Source organism: Seriola lalandi, unplaced genomic scaffold, assembly GCF_002814215.2.
Source record: "Seriola lalandi dorsalis isolate HSWRI2012SDOR001 ecotype SW California unplaced genomic scaffold, Sedor1 jcf7180002053898, whole genome shotgun sequence".
Classification (NCBI taxonomy): domain Eukaryota; kingdom Metazoa; phylum Chordata; class Actinopteri; order Carangiformes; family Carangidae; genus Seriola; species Seriola lalandi.
This window is the reverse complement of record NW_019524451.1, coordinates 649,290-668,126: the sequence shown is the minus strand read 5'-3', so window position 1 is coordinate 668,126 and position 18,837 is coordinate 649,290. Positions and strand designations below refer to the sequence as shown.

Below are 18,837 nucleotides of genomic sequence, written 5' to 3'. Positions count from 1 at the left end.
TGCCTTTAGACAGAAAATGAAACATTTTAATCCATCAATCAACTCCATTTACAAAAGTATATCCCATTTTATATACAATATGTACAGAGACGTATAAACAACTATCAGTTTTCCACATGGATTCACTCATATGGTAACTAAACAATAGCACTGTAACAAAACATATCACTGGTATTCTGCAGGGATGCTGTAGTGCAAATGTGTGCAAAATATATAGTGCTGTTGCTCTGTGAATACCTTATAAATCCAGTTTTAATGGGGTTTCTCAGCTTTGCATAGATACCTTTGTCCTTGCTTTGAACATTTATATGCTCTTTTAATCATTTTTATAACCCAGGGGCATATGGAGCTTTAAACCCCTTGTTAAACCACTCACTTATAACTGTTAATATAATTAAATTAATTAAAAAGGCCAAGTATACAAACTGCAAATAAAACATTTCAAATAGCTGGTGTTTTTGGAGATACAAGATTATCATTCAACAGCACTTAAAAGTATGTAAATATTAAGTATCTGTCAGCGCAGTGTCCTTCCTTGTTATAAAGAGAGATGCTGTCTGTATTGACACAAAATGGTGACTATAAATAGAAACCTTTGTTTGATGAGGACACGTGGCTCATCAAGGCTGATCTCTTTGCACAGAATCAATGTGAGGGGAACCATAACAGTCTATATTGTCCTTTTTAATACAGAGCTGTGAACGTGAACTAAAGTCACCCAGGGGCTCCCTCAACTTTAATAACCTAGAGGATTTGAGTGCCCTCTAAACAGGGGCAAGACACGGGCTAGAAGTTGCTTCTAAAAACAGTTCTAATCAATTCATAAATCCTAGATCAGGCAGAATGGTAGGACAGTATCACTCTGGACTGATTTGACCGTTGTGAGCAACTTTTTCATTTCTGTGGAGGCCTGGTGGCTGTGTAGTTATCAGTTCTGTCCAGCAGATGGAGCCTCTCCTAGTCTGACACTTCCCAGGAAGGTGGTGTGGTTGGTCATACTGATGAGCGTGTCTTCATAAACTATGCGTATGGAGATCCTCTGGCCGGCGCGAAGCAGGCTCACCCCAGCCGTGTAGCAGGTGTTGAACTTGCGTTGGCCCGTCTCGATGCTGCAGGTGCAGCGGAGGAACGGGTTGGAGTCCACCATCACCTCATAGCTGGCAATGTCGGTGAAGTTGAGGTAGTACACCTGGTGGAGAAGGGAGACATAAAATTCACAAAAGACTGAGAGGGGTAGTCAAAACAAGTCCACATAATATTTAAGAGCTCATTTAAAGCTGAAACAGCTGGAATATCAGAGTGGCCGACAAGGATTTGAGTTATAGAGCTTCACATTTAGCCACAGGGAGTGGAGAAAAAGAAATATGTCTCATAATATAAATCAAAAAAATTACAGATAAGCAAAGCAAGCAGGTTTTTAAGCTTAACTACAGAACAACTGCCAGTTCTTTTGACTCTGAACTGTAAATTTTAAGAGTTACGTCAAGGACCGTACTCACTTCTACCTGACTATATATGAAGTAGACACCGTCCAACAGCACCTCTAGCTCTCCAGAGCGAGGGTGCATTTTAAACACGCGGTGATGGATGGACACCATCTTCCAGTTCCTAAGGATGCCTTCAGACAGATCTAAACATGTCACAACAAACAAACAAAGAGGCAAGCAGTCAACATAAACAGCTTTCAGCAGGGTTTAACTACAACCAGAGCTCAGCACTGACAGAAAATATAAACCTGCTAATGATGCTTACACTCATTTCAGACAGACTGACTGATGCAGGGTAAGCTGAGCCTGCTAGCATGCGAGGCTTCTGCTCCTGACCTGAGTTAACATGGGCCTGACTTAAAACATAAGCCTATAACTGTTTGCTAATCCTCTAATAGCTATAGGATTACATTAGGGTTACTATAATCTTATATAATCTTTCAGTAAATATTAGTATTAACATTTAGCCCCCTAAACCATAAGATCTTAGGTTCTGTAGGTGACTGCATCAACTTTCCATAGGGTGATCAAATAAAGAAAAGAATATCTGGCGTAAACATTTTAAAAATCAACCAAATGTAGCCAAAACAAGGTGTTGAGGTTAAGCAGTCACGTCTATTTGTACAGTTGCGGATCCAGGACTTTGACAGCGATTACACATGTTTATTGTTTTCTGTCAAACACAGTGGTGTAACTACAAATGAGCACAGACAGAAGGGCCCACCTTCTCTGACTTGGATGGTTGTTTCCTGCCCTTGTAAATGAACCACTGCAGGCTGAAAAACAAAAAAGTCTCTGGTGACTAATCTGGACACACATTAAAACAGGAGAATGGCTGTTTTATCTGGGATTTAGTGTGGGATAAAATTAAATTTCAATAGGTGACACACTCTACCTGGAATTCCTTTGTTTTCGTCTTATCGACTACCCCTGCAACAATAGGAGAGAGACATGATAAAATTCTGGCCTTCAACATGGCAGAGGAACAAAGAAGTGATGAAGATTAAAGCAAAACAAACACTGACATAGTTTGAAGATAGATCACTGCTATCCCACACAGTGTTTGACATCCTGAATCAGTAACTCACACTGTGCAGACAATGAGTTCATCGATTTTGACATCTTGAGCCCCTTCTAGTGTGGGAATATCTCTACTTTCAGGAAAATACTGTAATCTAAGAACAAATCTCTCAACTTTTGGGTGTTTTCAGGATCTCTGGCTTGAGTCTTGGCTATCTCAGCGTGTTATCGTGTCTATTTTAAGTTTTATACCTGCTGGACCTTGCACGCCCGGAGGTCCCTGTGGCCCAGGAGGTCCAGGGGGTCCTGCAGGCCCCACACCGATGCTTCCTGGAATACCGGGGATTCCAGGGATGCCCGGTGGCCCCTGTGGGCCCGGGGGACCGGGGGGACCAGGGGGCCCCGGCACAGACTTTTTCTTCCCTGTAAAGAGAGAAAGCAAAAATGGTTGGCAAACTGAAAAACCGAGGAGGTTAATCTTTTGACTGTCAAATCAGTTTCATTCATAAAAGCCAAAATAAGAAATTTGCCTCCAAGGGCTTTATGATCCACTCAACTTCTGTACAGACTGTAAACTCTGATATGAAGGGCCGCAAGAGTCGGGAATAATATCAGAATTTTTTCAGGTCGGACAGAGTCAAATATTGAAAGCTTGTCATTTTCTTTGAGCAAACACCATGACTGGATTTTGGATGACATCTCAAGAACACTTCCAGAAACTTGACGGCAGGTTGCAGTCTAAACAATACCAAAAAAAGTGGGAAGTGAATTTTAGGCTGAATTTTGAAATACCTTTTTTCTTCTCTTTCCTTTTTTCCTTTCCTGTCGATTCTGTAAGAAACAAAAACAGTGTGATTAAGCTTGAAATGGTCTCCTGAACAATTATCATCTCAGATAACATCTCGGGTATCCAGCTCATTCCATGTAGGTATCCTAAATAGGCTAAAATAACAGATTCAGATGTTGTGTGCTGAACACTGGAGTGGAGGTATGTCAGTCTGTGGTATCTTCTAGTGTAGTAATTTGTAAGTGTGGTTTCACCTCCTCTGTATGAACAAGTGCCTTAAGCATTCACAGGCAGTGGAACTGGAGAAGATCATTAGAGAGATACTTTATCCTGCCAAAATCCTTTTCTTTGAATTAAGCCCAGATGGAGAATGTAGATGAAAGTGTGTGTGTGTGTGTGTGTGTGTGTGTGTGTGTGTGTGTGTGTGTGTGTGTGTGTGTCTCCCCTTTACAACCATGTGTTTGTGTGTGCGTGCATGGATGTTGGTGGGGCATCTATGTCAGTGCTTGAAAGACAAAATGCACTTAGTGTGCTGCTGCGTGTGTGTCTGCTCCGTGTGCAGCTGAAGAATCCTTTTCACAAAGCTGTCTCGCTGTTCTTGTGTTTACCATGTCATTACAACTACAAAGGCCATTTAACCTTAAAACCTCACAGTTTGAGTCCCCCTCAAACATATGGCCAGTGTTTCTCCTCTGGCTAAATGACTGGATGCATCCGCATAGATTTCTCTTAACGAGCAGCCCTATCTGGAATCTGGTGCCCGTTAGGAGTGCTGAGAACACACACACACACACACACACGCACACACGCACGCACGCACACACAAGCACACGCATGCACGCACATGCACGCGTGCACACACACACTCACACACACACTCACTCACTCACACACACACTCACTCACTCACTCACTCACACACACACAAACACACATCTAAGGCTGAGATTACAAAAGCCTTTGTCTGTGCGCTGAGAGCAGAGGAGAGACCTGGGAATGATTAGTGTTTAGAGGCTCGGGACTTTGCTGATTTATGTAGAAAGTCTCAAAGGTGAGTTTTTTCTTCTAATTTAAACACAATCACTAAACTTCCCCCCAAGTATTCAGTGTCACGCCACAGACATTGGAATGCCTTGTGATCATGCTGCACTTGTTGCACTCAGACATGAAACTTCAAAGGCTTTGCTTTTTTATTTGCATAGCTCACATTCTAAACAAAAACTACAAAAGCAAATTCAGACATATTGGCCAGATGGTTTTCTGTGGAGCTATTGATTATGATTTATCAATTTGGTGGAATTAATGAAAGCCATCAAAGCCTCAGATGATAGCCCATATGCCCACCTGGTTCTGTAAAATGACCTCGTTCTCAAAAGTGATGTTTTTGTTTTTTTTGTCTTATTTTCTGACAGTTTGGGCCTGACCGATAACACAGATGGATTCCAAAGCCTTAATCTGCTTAGCTGACAGATACAAAAGATATTTTGGGGACCTGATATTATTTTGAGATGGGGGAAATCAACGCGGGCTTTGCTGTCTGTTTCAAATTGGTGAAACCCTCCAAAACCCGTTGTTGTCCTTGTTTGCTATCCAAGTAATAATCAGTCCCATTCTATTTAATCTCTTGCTCTATAAACTCAGCAACATTATGTGGTGCAGCACAGAGCAGTAAAAAATCAATTCCACAAAAAAGTGAGAAACCATTAACAAACTGTTTTCAAAATTTAACAGCCTTAAGCCCACCATAAGCCGGTTATTTACACTGTACTGAATCTCCTCCAAACACACAAAAGTTACAGAAACCTCTTGCTTGTTTGGTATATATCCAGAAAATAGACTGATGCAGGTGCACCAGAGAGCAGAGTGTGTGTGTGTGTTTTTTCATCATTAAATGTACTGAATTTAAAGTTAGAGCCTGAAAAATATAGATGGGGAGACAATAAAGCTTAAGTATCAGCATACGTCTGTGTCAAGGTGTGAGGATAAGAGACACTACATGATGATAAATCCTGAAGAAAAAAAAAACAAAAAACCTGGTACCTGTCTCTGGCTGCTTGCCGGGACTCCTTTTCGCTCGCTGAGTTATGCCCCTGTTATCCTCTGTGGCATGGAAGTCGCTATTTCTGTGCAGTAACCTCTCCTGGTGAAAAACAAAAGAAAATATTAATAAGTATGGAAAATTCCTATAGCACAAAATTCGAGAGTGATTACTCACCGTGGACACAGAGACCACCTTATATTAATTCCAAGAAAGAAAACAAAAGCAATGAGTGATACAAGTTTATGAGAGCGAAACCCATGTTTCAAGTGGCCTTTCTATTCTTTGGGTATAATGTTTGCACAGGGACAACTTGGGACATTTGAAAAGATGTGAGACACTGTCAGCCAGCACATTCATTTGTGGCCAAGTCATTGTCTGTCCCACTGGGGCTGTAACCTATCCTGTAACCCAAGTCACTTTTGTCTGTGTTTCTGCCGTTTGAGACAGTCACCTGGACACGACTGCTCTAAAATTCACCTTTTTATACAAAAGGAGGGTATGAATTGTGGTTAATCTGAGAGCAATACCCATTCACATGGCACCTGGTCCCAACCCTATTCAGAGATAGCGTGAATAAGCTAAAACAACGGGGAGAAGAAAGAAAAGGATCTGATGGAGCTGGTCTGAGCTCATCCCTAAAAACAGGAAAAGGCTATGCTACAGTGGTGGGGTGTTCCCATGGGCCAGCGAGTGGCGGGACAAACCGCATGCCTGTGTTCTTATGTGACTGGTTCTGGTTGACCTACATTCACATGAACTCTGTGGGACGTGCTGACCTGACTGTGGCACGCTCGAGACATGAACGGCTCTGACAACAAAATATTTCATGCACAGGATTTGGAGTCTAAAAAACGCAGATTGTTCAAAGTCACTTTCTGTTAGAAGAGCCAGTTTGTGATCACATCTCCTTGGAGGATTCCCAGAACCCGATAGACAAAGGAACGCGGCACTGGAAACACAACAAGGCCACCCAAAGCCCTCTTTTCGTCGAGCCTCGCAATATTACGAGATCGCTTTCGGTCACACTTTGGAGTGTCAGCATAAATAATGGTAAGAGCGTGAGGTATAAAAGGCTGAGGACAGACGACCAGACAGCTTGTATTGTGCTGGACATCTGCTTGGAGTTTGTGTAACTGACATCTCCAAAGCAGTGACACGTGCAGCACCTTAGCATGGATCAAAAGATAATAAATACCAATGTATCATTCATTCTGCGGCGAATTAATCAGACATGGTTACTGACAGACACTTTGACCTCTCTCGTTCCATGGGGGGTTTATCCCAGTTGAGGATACGAGATGACATATTCCATGTTTCCATCAGGGAAGCTCAAGTAAACATAGTTGTTTAAACCCCCCCCCCCCCCCCCCCCCCCCCCCTTTCCGGCGAGAAATCCTCTTCTCCCGAAAGCAGCGTGAACTCCCAGTGCCTCTTTGTGTGGTTTTCGAGCAGAGCCACTGAAAGATCGTAAGAAGACAGACAAGAAAAGTTATGTTTCGAGTTTCTTCTATACCTCGTCTCAGATGTGGGAACCCCCCCCTGCGGTGAAGGATGAGCTGTATCATGTCAAACACCCCCCGCTGGCTGTGTTGGGCAAGCTCAGAGTATTTAAAGTCTACATCCCTGACCAGCTGCCAGCCATGTCTGACCTTATAAGCACGGGAATTCCAGCCTGATGGAGGAGTATGTGTTGGAATGGTTTATCGACACACACAGACCTCCAGATGTTCCCGCAAGCAGCGACGTTTGCTGTTCATTTGGTGCGCAGGTGTCTCCACATCTCCTCTCCAGCTGTTGGCATATAGGGGGCTTTTACCTCTCAAAGGATTCTGGGTGTATGTTCAGGCATATGGCATTACACTTTCGTCTGTTCTGACAGCCAAAAATGATTCAACAGCCAATTTCTGGCCCGAGATTAAGCTCCAGCAGAACGACAAAAAACAAACAAGCAATCTGCTAGGCTACCACCAAACTGGTGTGGCTGGTGTTGAAAATGAAGGCAACTAAGTGATTTAAAGAAAAAAAGAAAAAAAAAGAAAAAAAGTATACCATTATACGACTATAAGAAATGGTTTTGCGCCCTTCTTTGCTTCATTTCACTTCATTAAAACATTTACAGCCTTCATACCCTTCAAAGGCACGCAGAGTTACAGTAAATCAGGATGACAACGTGTTGGTATGTATGCCAAGTGCCAACTATTGAGTAAACCATTCTTTTTCAGCACGAGGGAAAAAAAATGCTATTAATTAGAGGGCTTTCAAATCTTCAAAGCGTGGGGGGGTGCTGTTACGCTCACAAGACGCGATTCCCCGTTGCTCCGTGAGGATATGACTAAAATTCAGTCACCTCAGGGATGTGTAATTTTCTGATCACAAGATTTCTTTTTGCCCTATTAACACTTCCTATTACAGCTTTTATTTCTACCCTTCTCTGCACTTATACTACTGAAATTCCCTGACATTCATACCATTTCAAGCTGATTATGGTAATAAAATGCAAGAGCTTGTTTATTCTTAAACCATCATGCCTTCAGACCTGCTTCAAGCTCACATTTTCTCCACAAACAGACATTTGTGGCTACAGTAATGCCTCTAATTTCCATTGCTCGTCCAAGATTTCGTCACTAAATTGCGGTTAAGAATGTGAGGTTACAAAAGTTGAGGAGGTGAAACTGAGGGCTGGTGGCTGAGGGTGCCAGATGGGTGCCCATCACCGCAGTACAGGCATTACTAACTTTAATGGCATGCATACTGTTTGAGAACTCAAGTCTCATAATACTCCTGTGATTCACACTCCTGGGCAGAACAATGACAGCGTGTTTTCCTCTTAAATATCACCCAAAAGGAGTGTCCCTGCCTCAGCCAATATCACACACTGTTCTCTCGAAAGCCATGTGTTTCAAACCATAACTTGGGTAATTTAATAACAGCTTCCATAGATTGTCATCGAAAAAAAAGCTGTGGAGCTCAACCTAAGGGAAATGTTGCCTGTCAGCAGCCAGTCACATTTCAGATTCTTGCAACACTTGCTGGCAAAGTGATGCCGAGCTCAGTGCCGTGAATGCCTTGAGAATTTATTATTTTGGTGGATGTTTGTGACTCTGGACTTAATCTTTACTGGGCGTCTACTTCATCTGTCTGTCAAGACAATTCAGTCTTATATGGAAACGTTTGCAGCCTCTTATCGCCGATGTTTCTACCTCCCCTGCCTTATGCTTTTATGACACTTGTGCCCACACTGATTAAACCCTGATATGTAGGCTCGCTCTATCTGTACATATGATACTGCCATTTTAACTAATCATGCACTGGTCACAATTAAAGTACATGTGGGTGATAGCCCACCCCGGACCCCCAGAGCATGTATGCTGCTGAGGACTTTGTGTCCCATCAAACTGACTTTTTTAATAGCCGTTAACTAGACTCCAGATGTTTCAGCATCTGTTCTTTGTGAGGCTTTGAAGGCATACTTCAGAGGAGAAAATTATTTCATATAAGGGTTGTAAGAAAAATGTTAGGCTCAAGAAGAAAACACAATCCAAGCTAACACAATTCTGTGGATTGAATTTCATTATGTTTTACTTACTGAGGTTGGCCGACTGTGAGTGACACTAATTCACCCATGCCCTGCATCACACTCGTACCTCGCACTTCAGAGCAACACACACCTGGGAGGGGCTTTTTACTGTTGGGAACTGGGCAGATCTACCGGACAGCTGGGATTTACTGCCTTGCTCAAGGGCATACCAACTGTGACTGTTGAGTGGACGAGTGTTTCCTCACTTCCCAGACCCACATCGTAAATGACCAGATCATCTGCTCTCATTAAGAAGCAACTACAGGCATCTGAAAAAGTGTGAGATGTTAAGTGGTACATAACATTTAACTGCAGGTCAGAAATGAGTGAATTTCTCCAACAAAGACCTCACCAACATGTTCCTGACGCTTTTATTCTATATTTTCCTGTTACAGTGAGTCTTATTGCTGGGGAAATATCAGAGGATCTATAAACCTTTCAAGTGGCAGTTTAGATAACAGAGCAATACCGTTTCTATTTCAGCTCTTACATCTGAGAAAACAGATGAAATAAAATTTTTATAGGCATCCTGTCAAGTATAGATAGGCTCAAATTGTGTTATATTGTTACAAATTTGGTTTGATAGCATTTGCTGTTGTGTCTTGTTTTCTTTATTTGCCTCACACCACCCCACAAATCAAGTTACAAGCAGTCCCTCTTCTGTTCACACAGAGATTCTCAAAACTGATTAGAGACTTGGAGTATTACACCTTATACAGCCATGGTCCTTATTTGGCCACAATAGCTCTCTTCAGATCAGGTGTGTACCTATAAATTATTCCAAGTTTCAGTACAAAACACCTGACCCTAACTGCTCCACTTCAGCAGAAGACTGTAAAACAAGTGACGGTTGAAGTACAAGAAGACAAAAATTAGATAAAAATGTATTAAGATCTGAACAATAATAGAACTAAAATTTAATGACACTAGACTAAAACTAAATTTGCCTCCAGAATAAAACACAGGACTGTAAACTTGAGCCAAAGGAGCCATAAACTTATGCATTAAAACATTTACAGAAGAAAAAACTTTGCTGCTATCAATAAGCAGTTTTGATATTTACAGCTTAAAACTTTCTATTTTAATCTTTCTTTCTTTTTTCCAGTTAAAAGAAGCTTCATCCTCCACAATACCGTAATCTCAATTGAGCAAAAGTTCTCTTTCCACTCTGTTTAACTCAAGAAGCCACTAAACAAGACAGTTGTGCCAAAAAAGTGTCTTGATTTCCACTGGGTGCACTGTTTACCAAGGTTGATTTATGCTTGACGCTGACCAGCCCAGTTGAAAGCTGACACGCACTAAATTCAGTGTGCAAAGCTGTTTTTGCATGATGAGGAACCACACCATTTGTATTTTACAAAAATAAAACTCAACCGCAAATCAGAACAAGTCCATCTGAAGAGAGGTCACACACTACTGATATTTCATGACAAGGCCTATACACTCTATGTTTGATGTCTATGTGGTTTGTATATTTGTTCCTATACCTGATTGTTTAAGCTTGTCTTTGTTTTCGAGTTAGACTTGTCATGTACTGTTACACTTGTCTGTATACCTGCACATCACGTCAAATTTCACTGATGCTGCTGAAGTGCCTTTGATGAAGAGCTGTGTGAAAAATCCAATAAACAATTTTTAGCTGTACAAAAGGGATTCTTCAAAGGAAATGCCTGAAAAGCTAACAAGTGCGGCCGCTGCGTCCAAATGCCACATGCTCCTGTTTCTCCAACTATGTAAACTGTGGGATGTGTAATCAGAGTTGTTTAATGCAGACATCTGGCAAGGACAGCATCACAGCGCTGTTAAATATTTACAGCTGGGCTACAGTCTTTCACCTCATGAAGCGTCACCATCTGGGTTGAATACCAGGCCCATCTCACTCGGCCCTAACCAGGGAAACCACTACTATCTAAAATAAGCTTAGCAAAGGACACACTAAGGACTAAATGAATAGGTTGAGCTTCCCACTTGTGAAAGGAAAATGTTACAGAGCAAGCCCCAATACTTTCCTACGGAGAAATAAACGCCTCCATCCTTAATAACCTAAATTCCTCTGAATGACTATCAAGTAGACGGTTCTGCACAGCGAAATGTCCAGCCAATGCTCCACACACAGAGGATCAATTTCTCTACAAAAAAGGTTACACAACCGGTGACATATGAGCTAATTGAGCAAGCAATGCAAAGTTGAGACCTACACTTGGTCCCTTTGTACTGATGAAATTAGGGAGTGTGTGGCGGTGCTGGTGGTGGTGGGGCTGTTGCCAAAGCCACAGACAACACAATGAACATTCAATCAGCCCGCTGCCAGAAAAGAAAACACATGTGAGACGGGCTGGCTCTGCTCCAAGTACCAACTGCCCCATCTAAGTCCTGATGAATTTACATCAGCCCTTGGGCTTTGCACCTGCTGGTGATCCAGTTAATTTTCCGTCCACCTGCTCGAGCACACTGACTGACCCATCTCTGTGAATCCAGCTGGGCAGCCTGCCTACGTTTTTAACATCAACCTCTGTCTGCTGAGGGGGAGCTCTGGAAACAAGACAAATTGAGTTAAATGTGGTTTGATTACAGAAAAAAAAAAGTCATTTCAGATGTGAATTATTTTACTGAAGGACATTCTTTAAAAGTCAGGTTCTTGTTTTGTTAAGGTAGAATTTGGACCATACTATCCTAACTTCCTTGATATACCCCCATCCCCCTGGATGTGTTTACCTCAACATTGGCCAGGTGACAGACTTGAAGCTTATACCTCTGCGCATCTTTGCCCAAAGAGGCTGAATCACGCACACGGGAGCCATAATTCAAAAACATATTTGTGTGTAAACGGAGCTGGCAAAACTTCGTGACAGGCTACTGTAAAATAAGTTGCCCAGAAACATGCCATAACAGAGCACAGACACAAAACCTGACACCGTGATACGGGAACAGGAGGACTGAACGGAGGTGAATGAACACGAACTGCCTCCGTGTGAGGAATGAAAACAATGTCGTGTTAAAGAAGCTGCTCTTCATTTAGCTTTGTGTTTTCTTTTTTCACATTTTTTTTACGGTTTCATTTTATTGTTGGATGTTTTTACCTCATGACCCTCTCCTCCGCCGCGGCTGCTGCCGGAGTCCAGTCGCGGGTGGCCAGGCGAGGAGAGCACCGTCGCCGGGTCAGCCAGGTCACTCCCCGCAAGTGTCAACATGGAGTCCCGCTTCTGGTGGATAATTTCCCTTTTGACTTCGGACCGCAGGTCCAAATAGCAGACGAGGGTGACAGCGTGCAGAGACAGCGACAGCAGGAATAATCCCAGGAAGACGACACTGCTGCTCCGACTCCTGCACTTCTTGTTGCACGTGCAGGGAGCCGCTCTGGGCATCACTTTGCCCGGGAAATCCTCCGCGGGTGAACCATCGCATGCCATTATCGGACGGAGCGCAAGTCAGATGCTCTTTATCTCGGCATAATCAGCTCGTATGTCTCGCGCGGGCCGCGGCTATTCATTAACGTGGAGACTCATAGGTGCAGCAGCAGCAGCAGGTCGACGCAAACTTCTTCGAGTATCTGTAGTAACAATGGAGACCCGCCTACCTCCTCTGTGATTGGTCCGGGACAATTACGAGCCCAGACGATCCGGGCCAGAGGTTGAGGGCTGGATGCACCTAGGTGTAGTAGTCGAGCGACACCTAACGGACAAAGGGAGCTGCTGCAACTCCTGTGGGATGCTGATACTGAGAGGATGTTGTGAGAATATTCACTACTTTATATCTGTTTGCCGTTCACAGTCTTGTGTGATTATTACTCAGCACTTTAGAAAACACATTCCGTGATCCTTCTAAATTGATTTATCTTCTGTTGTGTGAGTGTGGATGGGAAGGGGGTGGTCACTTATGTAATGTATATTGTTTATGCATGTGTTTTATGTGTTTTAGGTTTTGGACGTGCCATTTTTCATGGGTGTGCTTTGTTTAGCTCTTTGTTTTGTTGTGTGTGGGTGGCACATGGGTGGTGGTGCATGGAGTGGTGGTCATGTGTGAAGAATTGATTCAAATCCCTAGTAAATATTGCCCAGTGTTGTTATTGAAAAAGAACAAGCGGTTGATGATTTCATCATATCATCAAAGGGTGGAAAAGTATTACAAATTATACTCTTAAACAGACTACACATAATATAATTATATTTCATTGCATCTGGACCCTGTCAGTCTCAACAATGTGATAGCAGCCCTGGAAGAGAATCAGTGTCACAATGAGGTCAGCACCACTCTGTGTACAGCACCATCAAATACTCTAAACACGTGTCACTCAGCTGGACTGGGGGAATAGTTTGACATTTATGTTTTCAAAAAAGCCAGCTGAGGACAATGCTTTAACAAGATTGAATGTGGCACTGCGGTTTCCACGTTTTCAACATCCAAAAGCCGACCGTAGTTTTGTTCTTTTCAGATGCAGACACTTTGATCTCTGAGGCAAGAAACCAGAGGTAGCCTGCAGATCAGTCCGTCCTTGAGGCTTGAGATGATGAAACCGGTGCACTGAGCAGGGCTGAAACTCAGGCGCTTGATGGAATGCCAGCTTAGATTAGTTTTCGGGCAAGTGCCACAAAACATCTGTCTGTATTTCTTTGGGACAAAATCTGACATTTGCCTGCACTTGACCTACAGAGAGGTACGCTCTTTCATGATATGAGCTCACGCTGATTAATTGCTGGTTTTCACTTGGTATTGTGGTTGGAAATAATTGAGAAGAATGACTTTTGGGGATCAGAAAAAGGTTATTTCATCACTGTGAAATGTTTTCAGCATGAAGTTGATTACTATAAGAAGGTGAGAGTCTGTTACTATATTTCTCTGGGTTTATTCTGTCCTTACTGCCCCTGCATCACAGCCTATTTCTCCTCAGCATGACAAGTTACATTCCTCTTGTGCCGAAAAAAGTGATTCTAGTCAGCTGCCACTGAAGGGCAGCATTGCCAAGCCATAAATCAATAACACTGCATACCAGTGTTTTTATGGACTTGAATTTAAAACATAAAATAGCTTGATATTGGTTGAATAATTAAATTTAAATACATTCTGTTTTTTATGTTCCGTGTGTTTAGCTTTTTATAGTTTCTCTGTCCACTATTGATCTCAGATGAAGATCTTCCTTATTTCTCTCCCGGGAAGTCACGTCTCCATTGTTAGACTATAAGATAGTGAAATCGAAGAGAAAAAGACATTCAAAGTAACCCTCACAGGGCCTGTGACTGAGGGCTCAGCCTAAGCATGTTTGCCACGCTTTTCATCAGAGCAGAAGGCACAATGACTTTGAGAGGCAGATAATTCAGGACTGGAATAGTTAGGCACATGCATCTCACATGCACCATAATTTCAGCCCATTTTTAAAAATGGCTCGTGTATGTAAGAGGAATTGCTTTAGGCTTTTCCCTCCATCAAATTTAATTGTAAATCATTTGTCATTGTTTGTTTTTGTGTGAAGATGAGGTCAGGGGGCCCCGAGGAAAAGGTCAAACTTGACATAATGCCACTGTTTGAGTCACCTCCATGTTTCCTTGTCTCAGATGACACAACATTAAAACCTGTGACAATTAAAATCAGTTTTGTCATGATTGGGTTTTTTTTTTTTGGCATCGAAAAGAGCAATAATAATTCTTATAACATCCCCTGGGCTTCAGTGCAGCGTTCATAAATGGTGTGCCACTCTATCCTCTCTGAGCTTATAACAAGATTTAGAGGCTTTCCCTGCCAGATGATAGAGTTTTGCAGGAGGAATAGGCACATATATTTTACCACGGAGAGCTGACTGGTGGGCTGAGGCTTGTGGCTTCAACAAGCTGTTGGAGGATGATGGCTGCTTGGTCTCTGCTAAAGAGGTGCTATCTGTAAATGTATCCTTTCTCCTGTACTCATTGATAAAAGAGCACAAATCAAAACCCACTTTCAATTGCAATTATTAAGAATCACATATGAGCTAAAGTCATTCAAAGCTAATAGAATAATACTGTTACATATCACAGTAAATTGTTCTAGACCTCCCCACCCATACATTACCTTCTCTGGTGTCATTGTTTCTGCACATTGGATTGTGGAGGTGTAACCTTGGCTAATTGATATGCTGTGGCATTTGATTTCCTACCTATAAATCTCCTGTAAATTGGACCATGTCTCCCATTTCCCTGAACAATGATTAATTTATTCTCATTGTGGGTGTCTGTCTTAAGAGTACTTATGAAAGAACGGAGAGCTCTCTTTACCCCTCTCTCTCTCTCTCTCTCTCTCTCTCTCTCCTTCTCTCTCGTCTGTCTCTCTCTCTCTGTCTTTTTGTACTGTGCTGCTTTTGTGCCATCACCTCGCTCCCTCTGCTTCTTTCTATTTGCTGACTGTTGTGTGCAACTCAGTATAAAAATGCTGTGGGTAAACTTAATTGATTATTTTTTATTCCACACAGAATTGGTGCGGTTTAGTGGCGTTTTTAGCATGCAAAGGGTTGCACTGTGTGTTTTTTTTTTAAGGCATGTTCAGGGGAATCAGCAAACAATACCATTTTAGAATAGGATTTATTCATTAACAGTCTTTGTTTTTATATTCTTCTTTACAAGTTGTGCCTTTAATGGATAGTGCAGGTACAGGCAGCTAACATGGGGTATTCAGATCTTTTACTTAAGTAGCAATACTACAATGTATAAATTCTCTTTTACAAGTAAAATTCCTGCATTCATTCTTACTCAAGTAAATGCCAGAATAATTACCAACAACATTTTCTTAGAATATCAAAAGTAAAAGTGTGATTCCTCTCAGAGTGTTAAATTAGTATTTTTATAATTATTACTGACAAATTTACATGTCCAGCATTTTTCATGTTGTAGCTGGTGGAGGTACTATTTTTAAATCCTAAGCTATAACAACGCATCACATTTTCTAAACAGAATTAACATTATCGTATGTAGATTTAAAATCAGCAGTGTTGGCAGCTACAGTTCTCAAATAAATACACAGTTTTTAGAAAAGTCTAATGTTTCCTTATAAATATGGTGGAGTACTAGTATAAAGTGATAGAGAACAGTTGCCTAATTAGACACTGAACAAAGAACAGAGCAACATTAGCATTCAGAGTCATGTTTCCAGCCCGATTTTAACTCTTCTTTTAGCTCTGATTTTGGTCTCCTGAGGGAAATATGTGGCTCTTTAAGCTGCCACAGGCTCTGTTTCATTCACCGGCTAATCAGTAACTTTATCTGTCTGCCATTTGGTCTTGGGCAGGTAGCATTCATTTTGGTTTATCAGAGCTTTGCAATGCTTCCTGCTGATGCTAGAAACGATGCTATTCGAGTAGTGAGACGGAGGGACAGTAAAGTTGCGAGCCACAAAACCAAAACTGAAAGATGCTAAAATGCTCTACAGACCTGAGGGGAACTGTCAATTCTGGTGATAATTCTCTGTGGGGTTTTCACTACAATGGGCACCTTTCACGTTACACAGTCATTTCACCCATTGTTAACGTAAAAAATATTAATTAGTGCAGCTTTAAGAAAAGTATCGAATAAATGTACTAAGCTGAGTTCCTCTTTCAATAAATATCGACTGCAGGAGCCGGTCTCAAGGGGAAAGCTCAGAATCAATGATGTATATCATCAAATAGTCCCCAGATAACCAATGCAAGTTAAAGTGAAACTGCAAAAGTTCCCATCCCTTAAACTTTATACACCCCTTTGTATAAGTGTCTTTCTCTAAAAGCAGTTTCTCACACGCCAGGTTTTCACTGTTTAAGGCAATTTATTAAACAATGATGTTTTGCTGTAAAGGCTGTAATTTTTTGCCTTGCCTCGAGCTCAGCAGCACTCCTCTGGAGTAACCTTGTCTTTTACGCTGCAGCAGCATCAGCAGAGACACGATGCTGTAATTGAATTTATTAATGAAAAGCAGAGGACCTGTGAGACACACAACACACTCACATGACACAGTGAGGAACTGTGCTGATCATCAGTTGCTTCCCATATATCAAAAGAAAACAGACTAACACCATACACTACACTTCCCCTTGTTAAGGCTTAATTAAGCAATGATTATGCATTAATTAATTAGAACCACCAGTTTTTTGTTGTTGTTGTTGTTGTTCTTAAAGATACAGGCTAAGGTGAAAAATACTGAGAAAAACAAACAAACAAACAAATAAGCTTCAAAAAGTCGCCATATGCTACCTGCCCAGCAATAAACTGACAAAGTAAGCAACTTGCTGCTGAACATATGGAGCATGTGTCTGTTAAACACTCAGATATTTCCCTCCGGGGGTCTGGTGGCCACAAAAACACAACTCTAAATGAATGCTAATGATAGCCCATGAATGTGTACATAGGCAAGTGTTTGCTAACATGTTCAACACAGCAACTTTATGAGGTGAAAATGTAAAATTCTTTCAGTTGTGTTAACATTATTGCTGCTTTAAAGTACTTACTTAGTTATTATGCTGAGTGCGTTAGCAAACACTTGCCCATTTAAGCATCTAGCAAATGTGAAGCAGCTTAAGCATTTATTTGAAAATCATATTTCTGGCCACCTGATAAACACCAACAGTCCAGTATTCACTTTCTTTTTAGCTTTTGTTTAAATATATTTTAAATAAATATGTGGCTCCTCAGCTACCAGGTAGTCGCTAACTTTGTCTATCTGCTGTTTGGTGCTGGGCAGGTAACATAACGTGGGTTTATCAGAGATCTTTTGCAGCTGGCTGTGGCTGAAAGTGACACTATGAGAGTGTAGAGAGTGAACTGAAACATTACATTTGCAGACTAGAAAAACCAAAACAAAGAAAGCCTGAGAGGCATTATTACGATCTGTGAAGCTAAGTAATTGTTTGTTGATACAAAAATATTGATTAAAGCCACCAATATTAATCAGCACATGAGCCAATAGAAGAATACTGAATGACTAAGACGAAACGTATGAGATTAACAGGTATGTAAACAAGAAAATAAATTACATCTGGCTCAGGCTCTTCCTACTGTCTTAAGATTTAGAAAATTAAAATAAATGTCACTGGAAGAATTCATAAGATATGAGTCAGAATATTTTTGGGCCATTACCCCACTCTGATTTTTTAATGCTTAGCTGCCAGCTCCATCATCGGAGGAATGTTTACATTTTGGGTTTTTAGGCATCAAATTGCTCAGTAACTCACAGCAGGTACAGTGATAGAGAGATAATTTAGACTATCTTCTTGTAGACACTTGTATATCTTGGATGTGCTATGAAGCCGAGTCCAATAAAGAGGTGAAATACGAGTGAGATGCATGTTTATATCAGCCTTTATATGTGCCAGGATGATGGTTTATGGCCTCTCTGTTCCCTGGATGTTTTCCACGCTGCTTGTTTCTGAGGCTCATGTGAGGCTGCCACCTCCGAGAGCACAACCTCTGCCAGCTTCAATAAACAGTCACTACCCATATCAAAATCTCTAAGCCAGACCAACAGCATGATCAAGAGGCACACCTGAGGTGAACCCAGAGGTAATCTACCCTTCAGCCTCCCTCTCTGTGCTGCTCTCTTTCTTTATTTCTGTCTGTCTTTTGTGTTTTACGGGCTTATATTTTCTCCTGGTTTGGAATGGGAAGAATATTTTGCATTGTTACCCTCCTGATTTGACTCCACTGAATCCACAACCATTTCATATCATGATAATCTAACACTCTCACATACCATGGTTTTCCATTTCTCACCTTGGACTCGGTGACCTTCATCCATTTCGTATACTGTCAGCTGTGCACTTTGTCACACTTGTTTTTTCTCCCTCAATTTCACTCTTATTCTGAACTTAGATCCCTGCTTCCCACCACAGTCATTGCTGCGAAGAAAAATATCCATTTGCTCGGGTCAGTGTTCATATTTATTTCCCCTCATGGGGTGAGTTCACCTGTACTCTACAAGATGAATGACTTGAGGT

The 18,837-nt window shown here is 41.6% G+C and overlaps 1 protein-coding gene across 2 annotated transcripts; it reads right to left on the bottom strand.

The window, feature by feature from the left end:
- Positions 1-4: 4 nt before the first annotated feature.
- On the bottom strand, positions 5-12,469 carry eda (ectodysplasin A). 2 transcript variants are annotated; one of them, XM_023402103.2, is made up of 8 exons: positions 11,993-12,469; positions 5,335-5,434; positions 3,300-3,338; positions 2,760-2,930; positions 2,383-2,417; positions 2,212-2,263; positions 1,500-1,630; positions 5-1,189 (listed from the first exon to the last, which is right to left on the bottom strand). In XM_023402103.2, exons 1-8 carry the CDS (start codon positions 12,320-12,322, stop codon positions 929-931), a joined length of 1,119 nt encoding a protein of 372 aa, XP_023257871.1. In that variant the 5' UTR covers positions 12,323-12,469; the 3' UTR covers positions 5-928. The 2 variants fall into 2 exon arrangements, with proteins under 2 accessions (XP_023257871.1, XP_023257872.1); XM_023402104.2 differs by having other exon boundaries at positions 1,506-1,630.
- Between the last annotated feature and the right edge of the window lie 6,368 nt (positions 12,470-18,837).